Source organism: Antennarius striatus, chromosome 14 (assembly GCF_040054535.1).
Source record: "Antennarius striatus isolate MH-2024 chromosome 14, ASM4005453v1, whole genome shotgun sequence".
Lineage (NCBI taxonomy): Eukaryota > Metazoa > Chordata > Actinopteri > Lophiiformes > Antennariidae > Antennarius > Antennarius striatus.
Window position 1 is genome coordinate 7,378,649 of NC_090789.1, and position 27,967 is coordinate 7,406,615.

General features: G+C 39.6%; 1 protein-coding gene across 1 annotated transcript; it reads left to right on the forward strand.

The window, feature by feature from the left end:
* Window positions 1–159: 159 nt before the first annotated feature.
* On the forward strand, window positions 160–27,949 carry rims3 (regulating synaptic membrane exocytosis 3). Its single transcript, XM_068333552.1, has 7 exons — window positions 160–333; window positions 11,034–11,337; window positions 25,231–25,372; window positions 25,451–25,563; window positions 26,124–26,225; window positions 26,562–26,701; window positions 27,048–27,949. The coding sequence occupies exons 2-7, from the start codon at window positions 11,073–11,075 to the stop codon at window positions 27,258–27,260; spliced, it is 975 nt and encodes a 324-aa protein (XP_068189653.1). The 5' UTR covers window positions 160–333; window positions 11,034–11,072; the 3' UTR covers window positions 27,261–27,949.
* Window positions 27,950–27,967: the final 18 nt, after the last annotated feature.

The window sequence follows — 27,967 nt, forward strand, 5'->3', positions numbered from 1 at the left end:
GTCGCTTCTCTCCTGAAGCCACACGGTGTCGCTGTTTGCCAGACCTCCTAAAGCAGCGACGCACAACTTGGTCTCTCCTGTTCGCCTGCCTTCATCTCTCCTCTCATCTCCTCTCTTCATAGCAGCGCGTCTTGGATGCCGAGTGAACAGCAGCCCTGACCGGGGGAGCCGTCCAGCAAAATAAAATAAAACAAAACAAAACAAAAAAAAGACAAAAATACCACCAGCGAAGCAAAAAGAGATCTTGAACGATGACATTCTTACAAATCCAACAGAAACAAAGCATTATTTGACAACTTCCGACCCTCGCCTTCCCCATTCTTGCTCTAAGCGGTAAGTGCCTCTTGTCTTTTAATTGCGGCGCTCAATTTGTGCACCGGGTTGCCACGGCGCCGCCGGACCGACAAACGTAAGCGATGGCGGCATAGCGGATCAGCTGTAACCGGACGCAAGTCAGTCTTCATTGTCTATGCAGGATTGTTGTAGAGGGAACGTGCACCACATTCAATCATTAGCATCCGATCAGAAGACTTGGTTTGTTCTTTTACACACTGTCTCCGTGTAGCTGCGTGAATCCGGCAGTGCCGGGATGCGCTGGGAGCTGACGTTTCCATTCGTCCGGATAGATCATATAAGAGGAATGCACATGAAGACGCCAGGGCAGTATATGCTGGTTACATGTTTTACACCATATACCTAGTTTTGAAATATAAATACATTGCAGATCTGTATGGAGTGGTATTGTTAGTGTGCATGTGAAAGTAACTGCGCCTCTAGATTTACCAGCAACCGGTCGATTTTATGCAGTTGCTGGTGATCTGGTGCAGAGCTGCATGGGGTCAAATACATACAGGGCTGCAGGTGCCTTAGGATCAGTTCTAGGCGATGCTGCCTCTTTCTGGTTGAGTGCATATGGGAAAGCAAGCAAAGGTGGCAGGGGGGGGGAGGAGTGAGGGGCATCAGCATATTGTCAGTGCCCTGCCAGGCCGCAGGTTGGGCCAAGTGTATGCTGAGGCATGAGATGACATCATATGTCAACACAAACAACAAGCAACAACTTCCAGGATCCCAGATCCAACTGTTGGCCACCTGTGGATAGAGTCCTAACCATGTGACCATCGGGCATTAATATGACCTGTTCTTGTTAAGAGTAGCTTAATAAAGTAGGGCAGCAATAAAATAAGACATTTCAATATTTGCCATAAATTGCAACATGGAAAAACAAGTATGACTACTGTATATTTGAAAATAAGGATTTTTAAAAAAAATGCTTTTTTAGTGTCAGGTGCGATCATTTTCAATGCCAGTGAAAGTGAAGCAAACATTGTCAGATACCGTACTGCTAAAACAAATAGACAGCTGTGTTCAGTTTTCAGTAGATGCATCAATCTAATTCACCTTAACTTTTTGGGGCAAAAAACTAAAGCGACAGCTCAAATTACAGCAGATTTATGTTGTGAACCAACTGGTATGCATCCTTGAAAGAAGTCTTCTCTTGTGAAAGTGATCCATCTGGGTGTTATATAGCTTTTGATGTCAGTAGAAAGTAAAGATTTTTGTTAGCCTAAAATAAATTAAAAAATGCATTTTAGTACAAATATCTAACTGTGGTTTTATCTATGAAGGCTTGTAATCGGTTTCAAAGAACAAAACCACAACTTGTGTTTGTTTAGCTCCATTATTGCATAACTCAAAATTCAATTTCAAAACAGGCCATTTTACACAAATATACAATTATGTATTGATGCAAAAAAAAAAAAAAATCCAAATCCAAAACATTTGTATATCTTCCCTTGAAAGCGTCACATGACAAATATTCATCTGGATGGGTCTGTCTGCCTCTCAGATTTCACATGTGTTGCAGACAAACTGAAACCTGTATCTTGAGTGGAATATATATGTCAGTCTTTGTGTTTGTTTGCACGTGTCTAAGTGTGTGTTTGACAAGTAAAGTGAGATGGCAGCAGGAGAACTTCCAGTGTTCAGTGTGACCCTAACATGCGCTTTATCATCTTGCATCAAAGAGATGCTGTACACACACACACACACACACACACACACACACACACACACACACACACACACACACACACACACACACACACACACACACACACACACACACACACACACACACACACACACACACACACACACAACACACACACTTCAGATGTGTAGCTGGCAGCTGCTGCTCTGCTTTGAAATGAAAATAACATTGAAACAACCAAGAGGCTGAGCAGACACTTATCATAGTAATGAGTCGGCTGCAGTGTGTTCATTGTTGCTCTGTGTGTAGCTGTTTGCTCTACTACACTGGCCAACTGGTTTGCGTCATCAGAGAGTGCAGCTGTGATTGGCTGTCAGTGAAATGTTGCCCCAACCTCCTACTTGAAGCCAGAAAAAGGCTGATTAAATGGTATTAATTATCTTGAGCTTAATGATAGGTGCGGTGCTTTTATTTACATTTATTTATTACCACGCACAGTGATTATGTTTTCAATACTTGCTGCTTTTTTGTCTGTCTTTAGGATTTTATGAAAACAACTGATTTGGAGATATGGATAAGGGGAATGATTTAAAAAAAAAATATCCTAATTTAATATAACAGAATATATGTTCTCCCAGAAGAATAAAATAAAGACTGAATTCACAGTGGTCAACCAGTCATGGTATAATTAACTTAATTAGATTACAACCATATTTTCTAGACTATAAGTCGCTCCGCAGTATAAATCGTCAGCCAAAAATGCGATACATACTTAAGGTACACTGGACTATGAGTTGCATTTTGTGGGAAAAATTTAATGTAAACATTTTAACATCTGCAACTAAACGCACTAGGAGTGGATTTGTTCAGCTGTCAAAAGTTGTTGGGCTGTTGCCATGTCTCCGTTAAACAGATAAAAGTCTACCTTACGGTCAATGAAGAGGTCCTGGATGAGATGTCCCTTCCTAGTCAGTACTTTGCACCACAGTATAAATCGCAGGACCAGCCAAACCATGAAAAAGGTGCGCGACTTATAGCAAAATACAGTAATCGGAATTTGGATTAGGGTGCAATTTAATAAAATGTGCTCATTCGGCTTTGGAAGCAGTTCATATGTTCACATGAGTTTTCATTGCTGTATATAGTCAGTAAAATAGTTTCTAATTAAGTCAAGGACCATTTATTTCTGGCTGTGGCAAATTAATTTCATCAGGACAAAGGGGATGATATTGGCTGATTATTATTATTGTTATTATTATTATCCATTACTGTTGAACCTCAGCATCAAACCAGACTTGCTAATGAGAAACTATTGTCTTGTTTAATATCAGTATGCTCCCTTACATTCAGCCAATGTTGATTTGAATGTGGATTTGTCAGTTGTTGCTTTTACCAAGGTACCTTTCTCCAAGCCATACTGACACTAACAAACTGTATTTTTTTTTCTCAGCACCAGATATGTGGTTGAGGCTTTAATAGTAATAGTAATGGTGACTTCTATGACATGCGTGCAGAAACCAGACAAAAACCTTTTATGCTTCCAGCTAAAAGCAAGTGTGCAACTAGGAAAAAATAGTAAGAGAACAGGTAATTGTCTGGGAAATAACTTCATTATTTATTCATTAATGCCATGTTTATATAAAATGAACTGTTGCACAGTACTTTAAAATAGAATATACTATCAAACATTAAAGACCTTTCACCGACACTTAGTGTCTCAATGCTTGCAGCCATGTTAAGGTAAAGATGAATGCATTGCAATTGTCAGTTTGTGTGCTTGATGTCCTCACAATGCACTTCATACAAATATGAATTCAATTTGTAAATGTCAATTACAATTCAAAAGATTAATGACCACCTTGTTAATGCAATGTTAGACAACATATTCCATCCAGGGTCGGCAACCAAAATCCCTCTTGGGATGTTGTGATGGCATATAGTGACAGAGATGTCACCAACCACATTTGTCACCAGAGAAAGCCAACCATGAGTCAAGAGTACTCTTAGTCTCATCCATCAAGCCCTTCCTAACCCACTTTCCTTCCAGTTCAGCCACCAGCTTTTTATGTTTTATTTTCTGACAACCCCTTTATCCCGCCGCTGCTGACAGAGTGTCTTTTTTCCACCATCTTTCTTCAGACGTAATGAAAACAAGAAGAAGGAGCATTATTGCAGTGTTGTGGTGGGAAGTGAGAGCCAGAGGAGGTTTTGGGGTCAAACCTTTGGTGTGCAATGATGCGAAGAAGGAACCCAACTTGTCTCCCAAACATCTCTTGCATTTGAAGAAAATAGTTTGAACGACTACCTGCAGCTTGTTTGGGGTGTGTGGCTGCAGGGAGAGACAGACGATGACACTGATGTGTATGCATGTCTCAGCTGAGTCCCTATGTTGATGTGTAGACTGAAACCCTGTGAGCTGGTGAGACCGGGGTGTGATGATAACTGATGATATGTGAATTCTCACTTCTCCAAAAGGCCACTGACTCAAATCCTTGAGGTATTACATCCACTGCTGAGGAGAAAACGTTGTATCGCTAACTGCTCTGGGGTGGAGGGATTAACAGGAAGCATGGGAAAATAGGTACGCATCAGAAGAATGAACCTGAATGAGTAAATCAGACATGATGTTCTACACGCTTGTGAGCTGATGATGACTGATGTGGCTTTGTGTAATAGTTATTTTTATTAACCAAACCATCTACCTCCCAAGTGTGTGATTGTGTGTTTATGTCTGATTCATGAACTAGCATCACATGAGCAGAATGCTCACCTGGTGGTTATGAAATTAAAATACCAGTGTAGCAAACTGTGAGTGTCTTTTTAAGGTTGATGCAAGTTAACTTTCAGTGTTTTTTCATATAGACTATTTTCTTTTATAGCATAAAAGAATGTAAAAGTAACATATTTTCACGCTACCAAAATAAACTTGCTTCACACATCCTAATAATTATTGACTTTATATCAAGAAATCCAAAGAAGGCTTGGATCTACATGGAAACCGCAGTAAATTACAGGCATATTGACACAGCATTAAAGATTCAACTTAACAGAACTAGTGTGCTAAAATAGAGTCATCAGTGTATGTGGTTCTCTTTATGGAGGTAATGCAGGTAAACAACACTGTAGGGTCATTGTGTCCTTGATTGTTGAATATATACTACAAACAAGTGTATGCTGTATGGTTTCATTAAGAATTTAAGTGCTTTACAACATTGTGGATAACCTCTGACAGGGTAATTCCACCCTTTAACTATAGTGAATGTAATGTTCTCAAAGAAAATGGAAATCTTTGTTTTCCCTTCAACACAATTCAGCTAACTTGTGTAGAAACACGAGGTGTGACGGATGGAATTTATGTTTGTCGTCACAGTTTGATGTGGAAGGAGTGACTCAATAACCCGCCTCATTGAAGATGTTATTGGATAAGTATTTGATTGGGCTGTTGTCCATGTCTTTTAGCATTAGATTTAGATTTGTGCGTGTGTGTGTGTGTGTGTGATCTGTTACTTTGTGCGCGCGTGCACCAAACATTCTATTGCTCAGCTAAGGGTGAAATTGGGAATTTGCAAGCATTTGCTCACACTGTGACTGTAGCTGGTCAACTCATGTCTGGTGCAACGCCCTGTATGGTCAGGGACATACGTAAGAAATTAAATCCGTCTTAAAGCTGAGTGTTTCAGCAATTCAGACGCTAATTCAGGTCCATCAGTAAGTAGTTCAGCATCACTGCCCCTTGTCATTCAGCGATTTGGCATGTATTCAGTGCAACATATGTGTGTTTGCGATACGCTGGGTTCCCCAATGTGTGATTTTTGTGTCTGGCTCTGTCATCCTCCGGCCTGGCGCTCGCAGCTCTGTCTCTCTGTGAGTGTAGGCTGAAAACGCATCATTCTATTTCCTCTCCTTAAGAGACCCCTCATCATCTGCGAGATACATCAGTCACACACACACACACACACACACACACACACACACACACACACACACACACACACACACACACACACACACACACACACACACACACACACACACACACACACACACACACAGACATCACACTGAGCCAAACACAATGGCAGCAGGCGTTGGGTCAATAACATAGCTTCATGGGAAGTTTCCATGGCAGCCCTACAGGAAATGCTCGTTGCTATAGACCACCGGTGTGACAGCTCATCCTGAATTTCCTTGAATTTAAGATGTTTTTCAGTTGTTCACACGTTACGTGAAGGATATGTAATTTGTAATGTTATCAGTATTCAATTTTATGAAACATCAAAATAAACCTTTATCATTTCAAATTCATTACGCATTCTGACATAATTTTGTTTGCTCTGAGTAAACAGAGATTTACAATCGACTTTTCAATATTTTTTAATGTCTCCAGTGTAAACACATCAGCTGTATTGTATAATTCAGAGTTCATTTATCCAGGAGAAATGACAGACGCACACTTGATCCACTACTTAATATAATCATTATAACTTTTTTTGTTCTTTCAAACCAAAAGTAAGCTCAGGCTCTTCTGAATAAATACTTACATTTAAATAACCTCACATATCATGGTTTTATTCCATATCTCGAGATTCTGATCTCTGCAACTTTAAATGTCTAATGATGTCTTACTGCTGACAAATGATCAGCACATTGCTGACAGATGCACTTTCCCTGTTAATTTAGCTACGATTCAGCACGGTTCACTGTGGGAACTTGTTGCAGCCAGAAGTACAACAAAGCAGACCAGTGTAACAGCAAACACACCACAATCAGATAGTTGAAGAATCATGCAACGCCAAAAGCTGTAAACACAAGTAAAAGCTTGTACGAATTCAATCAAGGTTGTCTTTCGCTTGTGTTTAACAGCACTGCTTACCTTAGCTTGTTTTCTAAGTAGTTACTCAGATCTGCAGCATATTTTAAGCATCTTCTTTCCAGCTAAATCTAAGTTAATTAATGGAAGGGCTATGGCAGTTTGGTTATGAGATTAACGTTAAAGGGACCATTAATGGATCTTTCAGCCATCTAATCTAATATAATTACACCATTGTGGTGACTGTTAGTGGAGAAATGTAAAACGATCATTCTTGTTTTTACTCATTGCTTCACTTCATCAGCCCACACCGACAGAAGACGTTTGTGCTTGGTCGGACAACACTGACATTCATGTGTTGGGGCTTTCACTGTATGCCCACAAGCTCTTCAACCAGATGTAACTACAAATGAGGAATGACAGTGGTGAATTATTGGAGCGTTTTCCATTGGTTGCTCACATGGAGGGACGGAATAGGGAAGCGAACGAACGTCAGAGTCCATGACGAGTCAGAAATCTGCAGCAGACTTTTCCAACTTCTGTTTGGAGGAATTTAGTCCTGGCTGACTATGAGAAAGTGGTGAGACATGTTGGTGCCCATGGTTTTTTGATACAACTTTTCAGGGATTGCTGCAGTTGAAGGTCACTTATCAAACAAATTAAAGTATTAAGTGCGTCTCAAATTAAAGTATTAAGAATCTATTTGTTAGTTGAATTTCAACGGGATGTTTGAAAGAGTGAGCATATACTATCTGATATCTATGCTAAACACATTTATTTGCTCTGATTGGTCGCACGTTCAACCAGATCCATTTTTGTATGCACTTGTGAATGCTATTTTTAAAATTTGAAAACAAATGTATTTTCTAAATTACTCACAAGCCATTGGAGACAATGCTTGTGTGGAAACACCGGGACGGAAAAGTGGTGACATCATCAAATGGTGTTATTCATATCGAAAAAGTTTTTTTCTATTCAACTCCAATTTATATCCATCATAAAAAACAACAACATTTTCCTGAAATCCAAGACTGCGTTTTCTGTTCAGTAATTTTCTCAATGGACTATTCCTTTTCAATTTTACCTGTACAATGTTCGTCTTCATTTAAAAGATTCAACTTTTTAAAAGCCTGAAAGAGTATTGACTTTATTAGGCTAGCAGACCCGAGGGAGAGAGAACCACATTGTTTTTTGCTATGTCCATTCATTATGAAGCATCCTCTCCTCCCACGTTTCTTTCCCAGTCCCATACTCGTTCTTTGGCTTTCTGAAAGCAGAGCTATTCTGTTTATCTCTTCTCTCTCAGCAATGTACTCCATCCTACCTCCCCATCCTCATCTCGCTGTGTTTTCAAAGTATACAGAAGCCTCCCCCATCCAAGAACCAGAGAGAAGTGTGTGTGGCCTGGAAAAGAGAACAGTGTGGAAGAAAGAGGAGGGAGAAGGAAAATAACAGAAAGAAAATTGAAGTGCATGCAGGCTCACCTGATTTTTGATTTTAATTCCCCTCGCTCTATCTTCTTTCCCCCTCAGTACCCTTTTCTAGCAAATTACAAATAATAATACAGTATATAACAAATGTCACTGTAATAGCTCCTCATGAAGCATGAAGTCAGCCTCAGCTTCCCAGGTGGCTTTTATTGTGAGTGTATTGCAAAATGCCAAAATTTGCCCTTTGCTACCTCAATTCATTGTTCATCAATAGCACCGACTTTGGTCATTGTTGTAATTCAGGAAAGTTCTGCAAAAGGTGCCACCCAGCAACATTTTTTGGCATCATGGTCCTGGTGGTTTGAAAAAGCAAGGCTACCAGACTACCTAACGGCTTTTTACATTTTGATCTGCATTTCCATAGATGAATCAAAGGGGAATTCGCTATTCAGTATATGTATTATTTATGATTTTCAGTCACGGTTGTGAGCCTTTACAGTATGTTGTATAATGAATTTATGCAGCATTCCCTGCCATCAGTCGCATGGAACATAAAACCTAGAGATGGTCCACTGCTCCACAGTGATTGAGGTATTTTTTGTTTACATGGACAACAATTTCATTGATAATGGAAGTCATGGTCGCCTGATGTCGAGTTCTGCAAAATTTTAGTCGTGAAAAGTAACAGCAGTTGCTGACATAACATCTAATACTGTATGTAGTACACACAATCATCTTCTGGAGGAATTTCAACAACTTTGTGGATTTTTCTTAATGGTTCCATACTGCAGTTAAGTCATTAGTAATATTCCACCTCAAATTTTCACACATTCACCGAATTTGTCATTTCGTCAGCCTCGTCAGTCTCAGCAGCTTTCAGTCACCGCCACCACCCATGTTGGGACTCCACGGAGGGACTTATCTTGTCCCTTCTCGGAGTACAGTAAATGCTCTTTGATCATTATCTTCCTGAAGAGCTGGTGCTGGGGACTTTCCAACTGATTTAAGTATCTCATATCACTGGCTGTAAAACAGGTTGGCTATTATAATTAGAAACACAATCATCAAACATAAATGACCATACTGACACAATCTGAAAATAAACATAAATCCACAGAACTGGGAAATTACTGGTTCTGAAATGGTGTGCTATGAAATGAGAAGGACAGAACTTAAACAACACAGCCATGCGCAAGGAAATTAAGAGTTATCCTGGAGAATGAATGTACTGAAACACATGTACTGCTCCTTTTTTCATATTTTTAGTCTTTTGTTGCCCTATGTATATTTAAATCCCTTGTTGTAAAACATCCTGGGCTGCAGATGCCGTAGAAACACAATTTATTATTATTGTTGCTATGAAACATGCAAATTGACTAATCAGGACCTATGGCATGAAGTTTTCAAGGCTCTTAGTAAACGCATTCTGCATTGGGTCGCCATGACTCAAAGAACAGAGCAGGGGGAAAAAAGAAGTTCCACAGAACTGAAGAAGTGAATAATGAGAATTTTTAAATTAGCATGTGAAAGCTAAAGCTTGTTGGACGGTGTGTGTCTACATGTTTAATGTGCCCCCTGGCTGTCAGTTTAGCTGCAGCATAACTCTGAAGTAAGAGAGAGGAAAAGGATCTGATCTGATCTGTTTCATGGCAAATTAAGTAACACGGCGTAATTCATTGACCCTGGAAACTCATTCTGTGCCATTAGATCATGTGCTTAGCATTAGTGGCTTAACAAAAATAGGTTTTCCATAATGCCAGCTCTATTTTTCATCTTGATACTCTTTGCTATAACTTCTAATATATCACAAATGAGATACATGAATGCATTACCTAAGTCCAAATGCATATTCCGCTTTTTAATCCAATCCCTTGTTTTCTAGCCCCTCACTTTTTTTAAACTTACCCCTTAAAACAGAGTAACGAGGGGTAGTAATTGTAATTGTTTATCTTAGAAAAGGGACACCACTCGTCATATCATGGGTAGATAAGTTACATCATAACTACGATAATTATGACAGACATTTATACATTTATACAGTTGATATTGTGATTGGGCTAAACTGCATCTCAGCTACATGTGGTTGGCAGCACCATGTCTATAACCCTCCCTGTTCCCTTACTATAAGTCAGTACTTATAACCCCCACCCGGATACATGTTTTAATCTCTCCAATCCATTTTATGATCTGTATCATCATCCAGATCTGGATCCACTTTTCCTGATCGTGGGCTTGTCCGTGTTTGGATGTGTTTATTTTTATGAGACCATCATAATACAGTAAATGTGCAGAGTTTAGAATCTCTCATTGACTAAGGTCAGACACAGAAAAAAACACACAAAAAAAACCACTCACGAGATAAATGCCGACCGACAAGGTCACCCCCTCCAGCGGCAACCCAGCCCTGACATTTGAGTGTGCTGTGAGTCTGTGACTGAAGATCCGTCTCAACTCGTTTGAACAGCCTGCTGCCATCTGCACAGTCCTGACCTTTACGTTCTTTGTTTTCTCCGCTTGCAAAACTCGGATATGAAAAACACTTTCATAGCTTTTCATTTTCAGTTTGTCTTTGAGGGGGGCACTCAGTCGTTCTGCTGCCAATGCAGTATGTTGGGTAAATTAAGTGAAAGCCAAACTATGGTTGAAATTTAAACTCATCCTTCAACCTTGGGGAGCTACTGCCTCAGCTAGACTAGCTATTCTCTGATTTTATCGGACACTGGCATTGTTGTTTTCCCATCCTTCGCTCAGCTTCCATCCTCATTTATCATCTCTATCTGTCCTCTGACACCTCCTTTTCCAGCCGTGCCCCAACTTTCTGGCCCTCCAGTCCAGAGGGACCATGATGCTCAGCAGCTCCGTGGAGGTGCCCAGCCCAGGTGGGATGAGCACCCTCAGTGGGCTGAGCGAGGCGGCGCGAAATGTGGTTCGCTCCTCCAGCATCTCGGGTGCCATGTACAACCTGGAGAAGAGCCCCAGCAGTGGGGGTCCGGACTCCACGTCACTGAGCGGCAACAAGAAGCGCCGCTCCAGTCTGGGAGCCAAGATGGTGGCCATTGTTGGGTTGTCGCAATGGAGCAAAAGCACACAGCAGCTCAACCAGCAAGGTTGGTGACTCTTGTGTTTCCCTCTTAAATTTGAAGATTAATGCAAATTCAGGTGAAAATTAAAAAAAAAAAATTAGATTCAACTTTTGCTCAAATTCTCACTTTTTCAAGCTATTCATACCATTTCAGTTTGCTGAGTACAATATTTTCATTCATTCTTTCATTATCGATCAAGCTTCTGCTTAAATTTCAGTGTAAAGTCAAAGCTCAACCTTATATCCCTATCAAATAAAGAAAAATAAGGAATTTTGAAAGTAAGATATTTCATCACCTCTACTCTACCAGTGTGGCTTTAACATTTCTAGATATGCCACATGCAATAGAACAATTCATGTCTTTCTTGGTGCAGTCGAACATTTAAATAGATGCTAACATAGTACTACCAAGAAAATTATATTTTTGGAGAGCAACATTTACATAATCCATTCCAAAGGGTATTTGGTGGTGTGCTGCCTCACTTCTAATAACTATAATATCCCATTCAGTAAGCTCTGTCTAACCTTTTGCTATTATTGTCACTATAATGAGCTTTATTTAAAAGCCTTCATTGCTGTGAACATCATTGTGTGCTTACCACTGAAGTAGGTTTGCAGTAGTTGCAGCTTTTATGTGTAGTGGCTGTATCGTAATTACAGCACTGGTGTGTTCCTATACATGTCCTGTGGGCAATAATTACAGATATGTGCAGCAGCAATGAAAGTGTCTTTCATTTTGCACCCCGGTGTCAAACACAAACACACACACACTCCTGGTGGGATGCAGAAAAAAACATGACGGAGGCTTGGTAAAGAGGCAGAGCCATGAGATGCAGGGGATGCAACTTATTTTCCTGCTTCATTCTTCTGCCTGTTGATAACAAATGTTCACGTCCCCACATCCTTCTGGTACATTGTGTTTCTCCTTCCAGTACACTGAACTGCAACCTTGTCAGAACAGTGACTCCATGTGTCTTTCTGCCTGCCTGCTTGTTTTATAGCTGTGTCTTCCTGTTATTTTTTGAGAACATTCAGTCTCATTGCAAGACCTGAGGATGGTTAATTTCTCCTTTGTGCCGAGGGTAGAGGTAATCAAGATGCGAACAAAGGGACCTTATAGGGACACTCTTGTGAATACATGATGGGATTAGGTCTATATAGGTCTCCACAAAAATCACTTGGCATGATTCAATGAAAGTTCACATATCTGTCAGTTTTCACAAATTTCCCTATTTTCTTGATTGTTTAATCCCCCTCTCATCACTCCTCCTCTCTCTTTATAGACACAGTTTATACTAATTTGACACCCAGTCCTGCTTCCAGGATGTTCCAAATATTCATCACACCACTGACACATACTATGCGAACCATGAATGGAACTAGATGACATGGCAAATGGTTTCCGTCCTGTCAGACGAAGAATCTCTGAAGTCCTTTGCTGTTTCTTGACTGTAGTAATGTTGTGTTAATAAATATTTGAAGCCTTTATTATCTCTCTTTCTGTGATCATAAGTTCAAATTGATTGACTATCAGTGACAGATATGCAAGGTAATTTTTGTCACACTAGGTCACAATTATCCTATGACTTATGGGCAGTCATGGTACTCCTGCTCAGCTGACGTTTGCTTGATTGACATTTGATGTGTGATTGATAAGATTCCTCTTGATATTTTCACCACGGGGGGAGGGGGGGGGGCTCACATTTTTCTTTGTTGATGAGGAGAGAGAAGTGTAGATGGAAAGGCTAGGAGGGGCTGAGGATGCAGAAAAAGAGGAAGGGGCGATGAGGGGTGTCTCTAAATTTAGATGTTCTCAGCTGCCACAAGAGCACATTGCGCCTGGTACAAAAAAAAAAAAAAATCCTCCTCTGCTCCTTTATTCTCTATCCCAACCATGTCTCCTTGCTGAAGCAGTGTCATCTTCAGTACAGGCACACTGCTGTTCATGCTGTGGCAGCACAACAGGGTATGAAACATATTTAGAAATAAACCTCTGGCTACCTTGGCTTCGAGTGAAGCATAGCCAATTGGATCAGTATTGTTCCTGATATCGTTTGCGACGTAGAAATAATAAAATCCATGTTAAATATGTAAATACTTCATATCTGAGTCTATTATGCTCAACCTGATTCATGATATCTCTGCTTTACCAGCAACTTTCAAGTACTGTTCAAAATTAGCATCAAGATCACCACAAATAGACTCAGTCTAGTTGAAGTTTGCAGCTTTTTGTTTTGTTTTAAAATTGTTGAACCTTGGATGCTGTAAAGTCTTTGCAAATTTAGAAAAGGTTAATGGCACAGCAGAACTTAACATCAAACTATAATGCCCAGGAATAAAAATAAACATCACTATGGATCAGCTGAGTAATTCTAATGAGAAATAAGGATCAGTAGTTTTATCTGGAGACAGTTATTATTATCAGGAGTTTAGGTATTATTATTTGGAAAGATAAAGTGGTTTTGGTGCACCCCAAGTCTTAAGCTGAGTGTCAGAAATGACAATACAGAGTCAAAACCATGTCTTTTATTTTATAATCAATGTAAACCTTACTATCAGCATTTTACAATTTGACCAAGCTGAGTCTAGGAACCTGTTCCTGGAGACAAACAAGGTTGTTTACTCAATGTGTCAGGAAGGCTGAAATGTCCTACCCTAATGTGTGGTTTTCTCGGCTTTGTAATTCCCACCAGCTAAGGGCAAAATTGGGTGCATATAATTAGAGGGCTAACCCACACAGATGGACCAACAGGCAGACATTCTCCCTCACTTGGTCAGGTTTGATTAGTGTCCTCACTCTTCTCTTTTCCCTTTGATCATTATGGGCTGGGCTGGTCAGCGGTCGCTGCTTCATGTTCTGAGTGACACACTAATCAATTAGCTGATGGGGCGGTTGGCCAAACCCCTCGCTTTGTTCACTTAGTCACCAAATAACTGCTAAAGCCATGAGGTCCTACTGGACTCTGAAGAGAAGGAGGTGTATGAGGAACGGGATTAGAGGATGCAGTCTCCTCAGAATCTATTAAATGCATTTATTCAGTTTTTACCACCCACCCAAACTTATTGCATCCCTTTTATATGTTTAAAATTGATCAATATCACAAGCTTCTGTTTCCTTTTTATTTATGAACAAGATCTCTTTCTGTTGTTTATTTTTTTGACACTAAATAAAAAAAATACAAAGTGAACAAAGACAGAGGGAGAATATTTTAGCATCACTCTTTAAACACAGTTGGTGATAATGTGGTTATTGAGTTTCCACAGGGCATGTTCTAACCATCTCTGGGTTTGGGAATTAGATCTTCATAATTTAACTTTCAGTAAAATTTACCCACTCAACATTGCAAGTAAAGACTTGTTTTTGTATAGAAAAAAATCAGGTACGGTATGTTATTTATAGGACAACTTCATTTCCAAACTACAGAGAAACACACACACACACACACACACACACACACACACACACACACACACACACACACACACACACACACACACACACACACACACACACACACACACACACACACACACATATCAATATCCCACTGATATGTCTTCACACTCATCTGCCAAAGATAACTCTATAATTAAAGTACAGTAATGACAAAAAGAATGGTAAAACAGATCAGTGAGGCCAACAAAGCACATAGCTAGAGAATGAGGTTAGATGAATTCCTTTGTTTTGTACTGACTTTTACAAAAGTGCTGTTCTTGTGTAAAGTTATTGTTACCTTTGATACTATTTTCATTTATTTTTGCACATATTGTGCACCTATTTATCCAACAATGTGTTCTTCATGTAACTCCATTGGTAGCCCCCTCCCACTGCATCATCGTCTCGTTATTCCAGGTTTCATAAGAGTGTTGTGGTTGGCATTTAGATTCTGTCTGTGTTCTATATATTGCCAGCGCTATTAATAGTATCAGGGAGGAGAAGGAGCACAAACACAAATGGTTTCCCAGGTTTAATGAGTGACTCACTCCTCCGTTGAACACGGTCCTATCTCCTAACAAGTTTATCCATTTCAGCGAAAACAGAGCCAGCTGAGCGGTCCCTGTGAGCCCTCAGTCTGCACAGGGGGACGGAGCTTGCACAGAAACATGCACCGGTGATGAGATGCAGTGCTCTGGGAGAGTTAGATAAAAGGCAAAAAGAAAAACAGGCGTGGATGTATATCAGGTTGTGATTCTGGCGAGCGTCCCAGTGAACGGCTTCACATTTGAAAAAAAAAGAAAGAAAGAATATATTTGTATATGTAAGATTGTACTGTATATGTATATTCTGTTATTCTTAACTTCACCTTTAAATTATTCTATTTATTTAAAATTTGTCTTCTGCTTATTTATGTTTATGTTGCTATAGATATTGGAAGTATGTCAGAGACACCAAAAAGAAATAGTGAAGCAGAGGAGGAAAAATGTGTGACACAAGGCAATAACACTTGTTAGTTTACATTCAGTAAACCATGCTCCTTGAACTTTCGATGAACTAGCACTTTGTCATGAGCGTACCTTACCCAATGTCAGCGATGATTAGCTTCAAATGAATTTTAGACTTTCCAAGAAAAGCAGGTCCAGACTGTATTCTGTGCAACTTTGGTAATGCTTGAACACATGAAACATAACTGGCTTTATCTTTAATATACAAACAGTGGTTACAAGAATTTTGCAAGCATTTAAAAGAACCTATAGTTCTTGTGTGCAGATATTCCTTTTATTTATTATCAGTCACTTTTGTTATATTAGTTATCTATTATGGAATGTAAAGATCAGGAGTTCATTTGCTGTTTTATAGATTCAGAACATTTAAATTAAAAAAAGATCTTCAGTGTTCCTGTCATAAATTTCAACTTATTGACAGAAAGAGCTAGTTTTGTATTGCTTAAGGCAATCTCTTCTCCTGTAACAGACAGAAATCATTATGCAAATGCAGGGTTACAACATAAATATGGAAATGATTCCCTGCTTCATTTCTCTCCAATTATAGATGAAGAATGTCATGAAATTATGAACTCAAGGAGCATTTGCAAGTACGCAGTATTGTTGTTTAAACTAAAAAAAAAGCAGGATTGCTTACCTCAGAATGCTAACTATTATAAAGCCTTGAGTTCAATCTTTCATTTAGTTTGTAAAGGGGATGTGAAGGCAGATAGAATTGATGTAAGCCTGTAGGATTAGAAGTGAACCTTCATTTTCCTGGGAGATTTGGTAGTGCACAAATCTGCATAGTTTGCAGGGAGCCAGGGAATTGTTGCACAATCATGTTTTTTCCCCCTGCCTTGTTCTTCTCTTCTTATTATTAGGAATAAAGCAAAAAAAAAAAAAAAAAAAAAAAAACAAACCCCAAAAAACTGCAGCAATTTAATGTGGCGTTCAGAGGTGCTTGCCAAGAAAACGATAACACAATAAAAGGTCATGCACTGCTGTGTCCACTGGATGTAGACTATTACAGTAGACTGGTGAATACTCCTGCCATTTTAGTAATCAGGGTGCTTTAGGAGTGAGTCACTCATGCCCTACTTCTAGCTCTGTCTCTGAATCAAACACACTTCAGGAATTTTGGCAAGCTTTTTGGAAAGCTCACGGTGATGTGATCCTTCAAGGGGAAAATTCACCCCAAAGAGAAATTCTTCTTCGACTCAGAAAAGGTTTGAGAACAAAAATATGGATGAAAAGCTTTGAATTACTTTGTCTTCTAACTCTGGTGCCACTAAGCTGTGTTAACGCTTAACTTGCCCCTTCGTAATATTAGCTATTTCACAGGATGACTCCACATAATCGCCTTTCATATTCACTATGACTAGGGGAAAAATCCTCTTTATGTGCTTTGAGCTGCTGTTTCAGCTGAGGCTGTCACTTTGCTGTCTTTCTCAATACATCTCCAGCTTCACCAGTGCACCCCCCCCCCCTTTCAAGCTTATAGTGTCACCGGCTCTCCTGACACTCTCAAACTGAAAGGTTACTCATGTTTCTAAAAGGTTTCTCTCCCCCACTAGAGCTTTTAGAGGCTACAAAACTCCAGCGATGCTATAATCACTTTCTCTGGCCCTTCTGTCTCTCATCTTTCTTGCCATACTCCCTTGTCACCCCCTTTGTGTTTTGTCCAGATCACTAACATCTTACTTTCTCCTCTCGTTTATCTCTCTACCCTTCATCTCCATCTTTTTTTTTTTTTCTCACTTTCACTCAGAATCTCTATCATGTTTTCTCAATCTCGCTCGCTGGTTCCTCCTCGCTCTACGCTGTATTCTTAACCAGAATGACTGATGAACCGTTCAACTGAAAATCTGCCGTTATTGGTGGCTCCATGCGTGTTCATGCGTGCACGCCAGTCAGTCTCGGTTGTAAAAGACTGCACCTGCAATCTTTGTTTGAAAAGGAATCATTTGTGAATAAAAAAATCTTTTGAGTGTCTTTGCTTAGAAGTAGAGAATATGATTGATACTAATTTAATGCCTGTATTTCTACAGAGGCCATTGTTTTCTTAAACAGTAGAATAAACCAGAATTTAATATGATATAAGCTTTTATAGACAGGCTTTTATTTCTGCTTAACTCCCTCTGGTAGTAAATACTGTATATATACAGTATATGTAACCGTAACACCCTGAAAAGACAGCGGATGAGAACACTGTAATTGAATCTGTGTAAACAATAAAAAAGACATCAGAGGTTCCATGCATTCACAGCCCTTACTATAGTAATAACTGTTGTACATTGAAGCTACTCAGATCCATTTGAATCCATCATGTATTTTTATGCCTGTGCATCTAAATCTGTCTGGATACACTTAAAAATTGAATGACTTCCATCTATCATATGCCCAACAATGCCATGAAAATGTGTGTTGCTTTCTGTGTTTCCGATTGTATACTTACATTTCTACAAAGGGGGAGTTTGAGTGTGTTGAAATTCCCATTCTACTGAAGTATATAGAGTATAGTACAATTGATTATACTAACAGAAGTATGTGATTTGGAATTAGTACCCCTGCTATCAGAAACAAGGGCTCTTGTAGCCTCCTCGGTAGACGTCATACGATTCTGCTGCCCAAAGGAGCACTCATAGTGGCACCCCAGCAAAGATTTATAAGGCCATAAAGTGTTACTGAGCATGTGTGGTGAGTCACCACGTTGTGTGTGTGTGTAGTAATGTGTGTAAAAGACCCAGAAACTACAACATCATTATACTGAAGATATACAAGCCTAATGCCATCTGTTGTAAGGTGCTGTTGAAGAAAAGGTGGCCAAGAGAGCAGCTTTGTCAGAGAAAACACACATTCACACATCGACGCTGTATCACGGCACTGGGGAGACAATGCTGCACCGCAGGAAAGATCGACTAAGAGAGTCTTTTAGAGCGGAGACTAAAAATGTTATTTGCTCTCAGTCAAAGTCAATTAGTCTCACCTTGACATTTTCATTTTACAATATGCAATTGAATTATTCTGCTTCATGTGGAGACACACACACACTGTGTCCCGACTCCTGTTTAACCGGAGCGGAAGGAAATGTTAACGTCACACCAACTTGCAGATTTTTTTATTGTAAGAATTATGAGGGTTTATTGAAATGAACACGAATTAATGGAAAGGATTTTTTGCAATTTTTCTAATTTTGATTTGTGTCTTGCCATTGGACGTCCTTTGCCTCCTCTCATCTTTTTCTGTCCAGTACATTGTTTGACCCTCTTGCATCAACTGTGTAGAATAATCAAGAGGAAATTACCTTTGAATTAGATTAGTCCTTTGCTTATCATAATTAAATGTCATTAGACTGGAGCCCGTGTGGCATATTTAGTCCCTGACAGACATCCTGCAATACATGAAGGTTTTACAATAATAATAATAATTTCTCGACAACATGCTGTTGATAACGACTAATTGCTTCACGCTGTCTGTTGCCTGCCATCCATCCCTGTTTGATCTGTTGATGTGACTCATGGACAACAATGGTTGGCCTACCTTTTTTTTTGTTTCATAGAACTAACTAAATAAATACAATCATTAAAGACAGTAAATGTCAGGACAGTAGATGTAATGTAATTTATTTTTCCTTACACCGAGTTCAATTTCTGTCTTTGAAAAGTGGAGTGACTTGAAACATTGCTTTCAAATTAAAATCCACCCTCATCAAAGCAGAAAGAGGAGCTGAGGAAAGCATCAAAACTGCAAGGTTGCTGATTTTTCATGCAAATAAGTGCTTACGTGTCATATTTTAATAAGGGAGATGAAGGAGGATAAAATAAGTTTCCGTGTATCGAAAATCAGCAAACAAACTGACCACAGTTCTCTGAGGTAGTGATTTACTAAAGCATTTTAACTAAAAAAAACTGTGTACAACTAATAGGATAAAGTGTAATAAAAGAATTTTGCAAATTTTGCAAATATAAAAAAATAATTTAGATAAAACCACATACAACAAACAATAATAAATGTCAATATGGTATTTTAAAATTCCTAGGAAGTGCTGTAAATCTATTACTTGGTTTGTTTTGTAATCATAACTCAGCTTCTAGCTTTTTGTATGTACATTCTGTCCTAAACGCCGACTGTTTATGGTTTTAATTAACTGTATGATATGTAAATACATTTCTAAATCCCATCTCATCTCATCCGGATTTAGAAGGTGTCTGATGGTGAAGGTACAACAACAGATTCTTAATCTATGACACTGATGCTTGGTTACCGTTGCTATGCGTGGCGGATCATTGGCGTCACCGGTGCATCCAATAGACACATCGGTCCAGCCACAGACTCTAAAAACACCTTTCTGTATTACAGCTTATAATGAGAAAGGTTTCATCAGTGTTCTCTCTAAATGTCATGGCAGCTTTAATGATCTTCAGAGTTTACGACACACACAAACACACGCACACACACACACACGCACACACACACACGCACACACACACGCACACACGCACACCTGCACGCACGCACGCACGCACACACGCACAAGCTATGTATCATATATCAGTGTCTTTTTTCTTTATTGTTGACATTTTCAGTAATCTCACCTTTCTTAATTTCCCTGTCTGCTTCTAATTGCCTACAATGAAATCATTATTTTTCCATCCCCTTCATTTCTGTTTTCCCCTCATTCTAGTCTTCCTGTCCATCACCAGTTCTTGTCTTACCTTGATTGTTAAACGCTACACAAGAAGCTTTGTGCACAAAAACAAAGTTGTAAGTGTGCGATCGCTCTCTGAGCTACATATTTCTGTGCCATTGTCCTCAGGGACGAGGTATTACTCATAGTGTGACAACAGGAGGCATTTTAACAGACTTGTAGCACAGAAATAACTCTCCAGCATGGTTGAGTACACCAGTTTATGTAATGTTGCTATTTCAGCTTTTCAAATAGCATGTATATTAATGTACGTTTGATAACTTTCCTGAAGATGCGTATATACATGATGTTAACCCAGAATGACAAAATATATTCAACAGAGTTAGAGGAGATAATATTATACGTATTTGGATGGGATGGACCGGCCACAAAAGTAGTGAACTGTGACAAAAAAAGAAGAAAAAGTAAGTGATTTTTGAAATGCCGATCAAGCAAAGCAGCAGAGGAAGTAGTGAGTGAGTGTATTTTTAGGAGCAATGATGTGAAAATAGACAGAGATCAAAGAGTGGAGATGAAGATCAAAAAGAAAGTATCTGGAGATGCGAATAGACAGGGAGAGAAAAAGACATAAAGAAAGACACACGCGGACACACACAGAGAGGGGAAAGGCTTCTGAGAGAACACACTCAGCCGGGGCTCTTGGTGCAATGCAGACAGCATTGCCATGGAAACGAACGGAGGGGTAAGCACAGACGAGGAGGAGGGGATTAAATAGGAAGGAACAGATCACTGCTTCGCATCGGGGGTGGGTGGTGTGGGGAGGGGGGGGGGTGATGGTGTTGGTTGGTGGAGGGCTGCTCTGACGAGAGGGGTGAGGCCTGACAAGTGTGGCTATGATGTGAAATCAATAGCTACTTGATCGTTCAAAGACGTTTGTTGTTTGGAGTAAATGAGAACAAACTCACTTGCTCTTGATTCGCCATCATTAAAGACCACGTTGACGCGTCAGTAAATCATACACACATTATATTTTCATTCTTGGGAAGCATATATTAATGCTTTTACTGCGGGTGAATTCAGATATCTGTTAGAATGATGGTGCTGAATTCCTGCCTCAGTCTGACCTGCAGGAGTTTCAGTGAAATATTCCTTCTATAGATTAATTTAAAAAAAAAAAAAGTAATGGGGGACAGGCCTGTCACATTTGGCGCTGTGTGTCTCCTGTGGCATTGTCTGTGTCCAGCTCCGACGGTGAGAGTTGTCATGGCAGCACGGGTGCATGGAGTTTTTCTGGGTGTGATACTGCAAACTTGCACACACACACACACACACACACACACACACACACACACACACACACACACACACACACACACACACACACACACACACACACACGCACACGCACACACACACTGTATCTGTTGGATATATTCTTGATGGCAGGATTATAAATAGAAAGCAGCAGAAGGCAGCGTCTCTCTCCTCATCTCCAACACCCATGGGACCCCATCATTCTTGTTTTCCTCTTCACCCATCTCTCCTCAACACTTCTACCTGCCCTCTCCTGTTGCACTCCTCATCCCTCTCTCTAAGACGTTCCCTCCTCTCATTAAATCTCCTGTTTCAACTCCCTGAAGCCTCATCAGGTGGCTTGGTTTTCTGTCTGTTTATCGTGATGTGGGAAGAGTTATTAGGAGTTTCGTATTTTTAGCTTGTGTATTTTGTTTTCAATTAAGTTTAGCTTCAGTCATTTCAGTTTGCAGTTTTGGCATCATTATTTTTTTTATTATTGTATAAGATGGGTGGTTTAAAGGGAGCTGGACAGATTAAAGCTAAAAACAAACATGTATTCATCACCACCAAGGTGGTTTGAACTGGTGTCTCTTTGTTGGCCGGGTTACACAAAAATATTCATTTTTTTGTAGCTGCTTATTGTTTGCGGGAACATTTGGGGAAATGGAGTCTAGCTGACATTGGACAAGAGCCGAGGTACACAGTGAAGCATTTGATCACAGGGCCACCACCAATTTACACTCACATTCACAATTACAGGCAGTTTACAGTGACTGGTTCACTTTGACACAAGATGTTACAAACCCCATGCAGAGACTTGTGTCGGCTCACGTTCTGAGCACTGCCGAGATGCCCTTGAGCAAGTTGCCGTCCCCCTTTACAAGTTGCTCATTTGGGGCGCACCATGTAGGGGGTACCGACCACTCTACCTCACCCTGCATGCGTAGAGTGTGCTCTTAATTTCCCTTCAGGGATTAATAAAAAGTATACAAAAAAAAAAGACATCCCAGCTCCTCTGGCGGATTTGAACTAAGGACCTTTTTGCTGTGAGGCAAATGTGTGGCCAATTATGTCATTATGGCAACTCTTGTCAGAATTTCATGAAGCCTGGTGGGGGGATTTGGTGTGTGGCAGGAAAGAAACCATGACATTTAGTTGTGGATCCAGTTTACAGGGTGGATTCACAATTTTTTTGCACCTTTTTGGACACTATAGGGCTTTATCAATGTAAAACCTATTTCAGTGAAACTCAGTTAAAGGACAATTACATTTTGGATTGGATCCATGTATAGAGGATGATTAGTATTTGTGTCATCATTAATATGGTAATATGGTTTTTTTTCCAGGCTTTTCCTCATTTACAGATAAACCCTTACAAGTATAACCGTTGGTGCAACAGGGCAGCATTGTAAGCCTGGCCCATGTTTGTTATGTTGGTGAGCTGGGTACAGTGAAGATGCTTAATGGTAGTGGAGATGCTCAGGCTAATGAAATAAGACAGCCTTACCCTGAGTATGTGCTCAACTGGCAACATTGTGCAACCGCTTGTTAAAAATCTTCTATGCTGACTGTACTGCACCATTCCACAATCAGGGCTCCTATAGAGAAGCCCCTCATTTCCTACAGCAACTACCACCACAATAAGCTGCATTGATGCTGCACAAGCACAAGATGCTAATTAGTTCCTTCTTCTTGTTGCTACTTACAGTATATATCCAGTTGTTTTACTCAAGCTACTTAAACTTACTCTGTAAAACACATTTTCAAGAGTTTAAATCCCCTCCTGCAGGACGTAGGACTTCAGAAGAAATATATTCCAGCCGCAAAATCCCTTGTCAAGCAGAGGATTTTAAAGAGGACTTCAGAGAGGAAGCCGTGCTGCCACGACAAGCATTTTCCTTATCCTCATCTAAAATGATCTTTCACCTGTTCTACTTGTATGCAGCATCTTCAAGTTTAAATGTTTCAAGGAGCTGTGAAAGCATAGACATAGTCTCACGTCACCATGATGCCGATGTGTGAATGAGTAGACTTGTCTCTATGGATTATTGAGTTAAATGAAATTGGGAGTTACTAAATTGTGGTTACACTAAAAAAAGAATTTATCAGTGCAATCTCACGTCTGTTATCAATAATGAAAGAAGACATCGGTTACTACAACAGTTATACTTTAACATTTATAATTTCTGAATTATTTTTGAAAGACGACAGAGATGTGCATATAATCTGTCAATGCCCACTGTTGTCATGCAGATTATTAAATTGCTAATTTCTTGTCTCATCCCTGTTTGTGGACCAACAAATTAAGTAAATGATGAAGTAAATGATGGTTAAGTAAATAAATATATTATCTCTACACTCTAACATCATCATGTACATGAAAAATTACATATGCAAGACTTTTAGATTTTAATTTTTAAATAATATATGTTGCTATAGTAATGCTACAACTATTGAAACATCAACTTTATTTTGTTGGTTTATTTTCTGAAGAGTATTTTGTCTTTACCAAATTATGTTTTGCTTGACCAACAGTGTTGAACATCAGTTTAACATCATATATGATGAAGGGAAGCAGGATGGCCTCACATCTGAACAAGGAGAGAATATTTATCTGTTCAGATTAAATGGCTAATTTAATAAGGTATTAATGCATCAGTGTGTATTTGTGTGGAAGTGCATTGGTAAAATCTTAGCATACATTGCCTTTTTTGGAACCTAAGAACTTAGGTTCAGGTAGAGATGAAAGGGATTAGGAAAGAGGTACCTGTAAAAGCTAGGTGCACAACCTTCTGTCATATCCTAAATCACTTAAACTGAGCTCTGAAAGTTTGAGGCTCTAGGTCTCATTACAGGGGATGATGCCCTGAAAGCATCTTCTGAGGTTAGCAGTTCTCCGTGTCTGCTTAGTCTCTCCGTGTCAGCAGAGCTGCAGAGCTCAAATACCTTCCCTTCATCTCCCTTTAGCTCAGTTTCCCTGATTTCCACTCAGAGCCTTCCTCAAGCCACCAGTCTGTGTGTTTCTACCTCAAACTCAGGGATAAAGGGTACCATTGAAGAGACCGTTGCCCCCTACTTATCACAGCCATTGTGAAAATTGTATTTAAATGCCCCATTCAGTAGTCTCAGTGGAAATTAGCTGAGATTACCCTTTTGCCTGATAGCAAGGTAATATAAAAAAGGTAAACACTGTGGCCATTTCTGGTACGGCTGAGCTAGCAGAGATAAATTAGAAAGTTTGAGAGAAGCGTCCACCTGTTGGTCAGTTTCAATATCGACATTTTTAAAATAATTGTCATTTTTTTCATATTTTTCTGGAAACAAAACAAACAACCATTTGGTGATGAATTTGATGATTTAAGCCCCACCCCACAAAAAAAAGTTTTTAAAAAAATGATTAAGGGTAATTATTTTAGCAGGGGACAATATGTTTTTGTTGTAAAGTTGGTAAGAGAGACACCAGATTCTCATTGTTGTTAGGATCAGTGGAGTATCCTGCTAAAATAAAGTTCTTGAATCATAAGATGTGACCTTTGTGATTATTATTAGATGGAGGGACAAAGAAACTTCGCAGCACCATCCGACGGAGCACGGAGACCGGCATCGCTGTGGAGATGAGGAACCGAGTGACACGGCAGGGAAGCAAGGACTCAACTGATGGCAGCACCAACTCAAACAGCTCTGATGGAACGTGAGTACACCAGCATTCCATCCATCAATCCATTCATTAAACACCATCTGTGTCATCATTCTGTTTCCTCCCTCTCAGGTTTGTCTTTCCTACCACACGCCTGGGGCCCGAGAGCCAGTTTAGTGACTTCCTTGATGGCCTAGGCCCTGCTCAGATCGTAGGTCGGCAAACACTAGCTACACCCCCCATGGGTAAGACCAACATGGCCTTTTTTAACTATTAAATCCAGCTTGTTTTTTCCTCAGTGTTTAATTGTTTCTGTGATTCTTGGGAACCATGCACATCAGCACTTCAGTCTTTTAAACTTATAAACTTAAAGTCACATATGAGTAAGAACCAGAAAATCAGAGCTAAGTATCTATCTATCTATCTATCTATCTAAATAAATTTTAATACAAATCTATCCAAATATTATTGAACTGTAGCCCGATATAGAATCAAATACAAAGTCTACAGCCATATAGCAATGCAGCACCATCTAAAAATACTGCACAATACAAGTGCATTCACTAAGTTACTCTTGCAAGTTATAAATCTTTCATGTAAAGGTCATTGCCTGTGAAAAACAACAGAACAGAGCGCTGCAAGCTTCTGTTCCTGTGAAAACATACAGCTCTATGTCGCCCCCTGGAGGTAGAGATGAGCCATTGCAGCCACAACAGACCAAAGTCAACAAAAAAGAAAGTTTTTTGAATCTATTTGCAGAGATGTTCTGGATTGTTAAAGTCGTGCATTTTCTTTCTCTTTGTAGGGGATGTCCATGTAGGTGTGGTGGACAGAGGAGGGCAGCTGGAGGTAGAGGTCAACCAGGCCAGAAGATTGATTCCCAAACCAGGCTCAAAGAACATACCAGGTATAGTAGTACATCAAGATACACGTTTTATGAGACAAACAACATTTCCCCATTCATAATAACTAAAATAATTTTAATCTCTTCCAGCCTTGTAAAAAAAGCCCCAAACCCCTTTAAATTCTGAACCCCCCCCCACATTAAATGTATTATTTATTTGATTTTGCCCATATGTCGAACAAAAATATGGACAGCGCAATGGCTCGTATCACAAATAACTCATATGTCAAGGTACTACTGTACTTTAAACTGTTTCAACCACGACATGTTATATTGCTTTAGCTCATTTGTCCAACCTGTTTGCTCTTGTAGCTTCACTGTGTCTTATTTTGTTCATAGCCACATATGTCAAAGTGTATGTGCTGGAGAATGGCGTGTGCTTGGCCAAGAAGAAAACCAAAGTTGTTAAGAGGAATCTGGACCCTACCTACCAGCAGGCTCTGTTGTTTGATGAGAGTCCTCAGGGCAAAGTCCTACAGGTATGTTATTTCTTTTTCTTCCGAAACATCATTTCCTAATCTTACAAATGTTACACTCATGAATTTTCGCACTTGACAATTGTAATAATTACCTGCAGCTTAACCATATTTTCCTAACTGTTTCAGTGTTATAACCTATCAAATAAAACTCATATGTTTGAATGATTTTTTTATTTTTTTATTTTTATAAAATTGTAAAAAAAATTAAATGCAAGAATTTCTCATTTAAATAATAATAATAAAAAATCAGCATTAAATCTCCTTGACAATAAACATAAACCTAACTATATGTTAGCGTTATGTGTAATAACAGTATGTGTGCAATTTTCTCTCATGTACTGCACAGGTGATAGTTTGGGGAGATTATGGCCGCATGGACCACAAGTGCTTCATGGGAATGGCCCAGATCCTGCTGGAGGATTTGGACCTGTCTGCCACAGTCAGCGGCTGGTACAAGCTTTTCCCTACCTCCTCTCTGGCGGATCCCAGCATCGGGCCCCTCACCAGACGCCTCTCCCAGTCCTCCCTGGAGAGCGCCACCAGCCCCTCATGCACCTAGACACCCGGTAGACACCCACATGCATAAGCAAAGTCATGCAGATGTGGACCCATGTACTGTACATACACAACAACTGTATTTGAAGACAGGTAAACATACAGACATATTCCAATATGTATCTGTGCAGGATACACTTTTGATAGGCGCAAATACGTTCTGTCATCCACATGAATACACTCACTGATTATGCTGCCATATCCTTTAGTGGACACCCCACTTGATGCCCATATTCTCTACCCACTGATCAGTGTTTATCGCTGAGAAAGTGTTTGCAAATTCCACTTGAAGTACATATTATTTATCAGCATCATCGAAATGTAGCATTTTTCACTCTCCCATTTCTACATTTCCTACCATGACACCCACCGGATGCCATATTCTGCATTCCAAGGTACCAGATATTTGTGGTGTGACTCACGCCAGGGCCATCCAGAATGCCAGTCTTTAAACTCTCTATGCCAAACTAAGAAAAAAACTTTATTTTTTAAAACCAAAGCAATTGTTATTGTTGTTAGTAATACTATCAGTAGTAGGTGAGCCAGTAGACAATATAACGTATGGATATGTAGCAGAGTTGATGACTTAGATGTAATGCAAAAAAGAAAACTTAAGAAAAAGAATTATTCTACAGGAATGGTCTGAGAACAGTAAGCCAAACTCATAAAATACCTGAGCTACAGGTTTGGATATTTACATAATGGCAATTA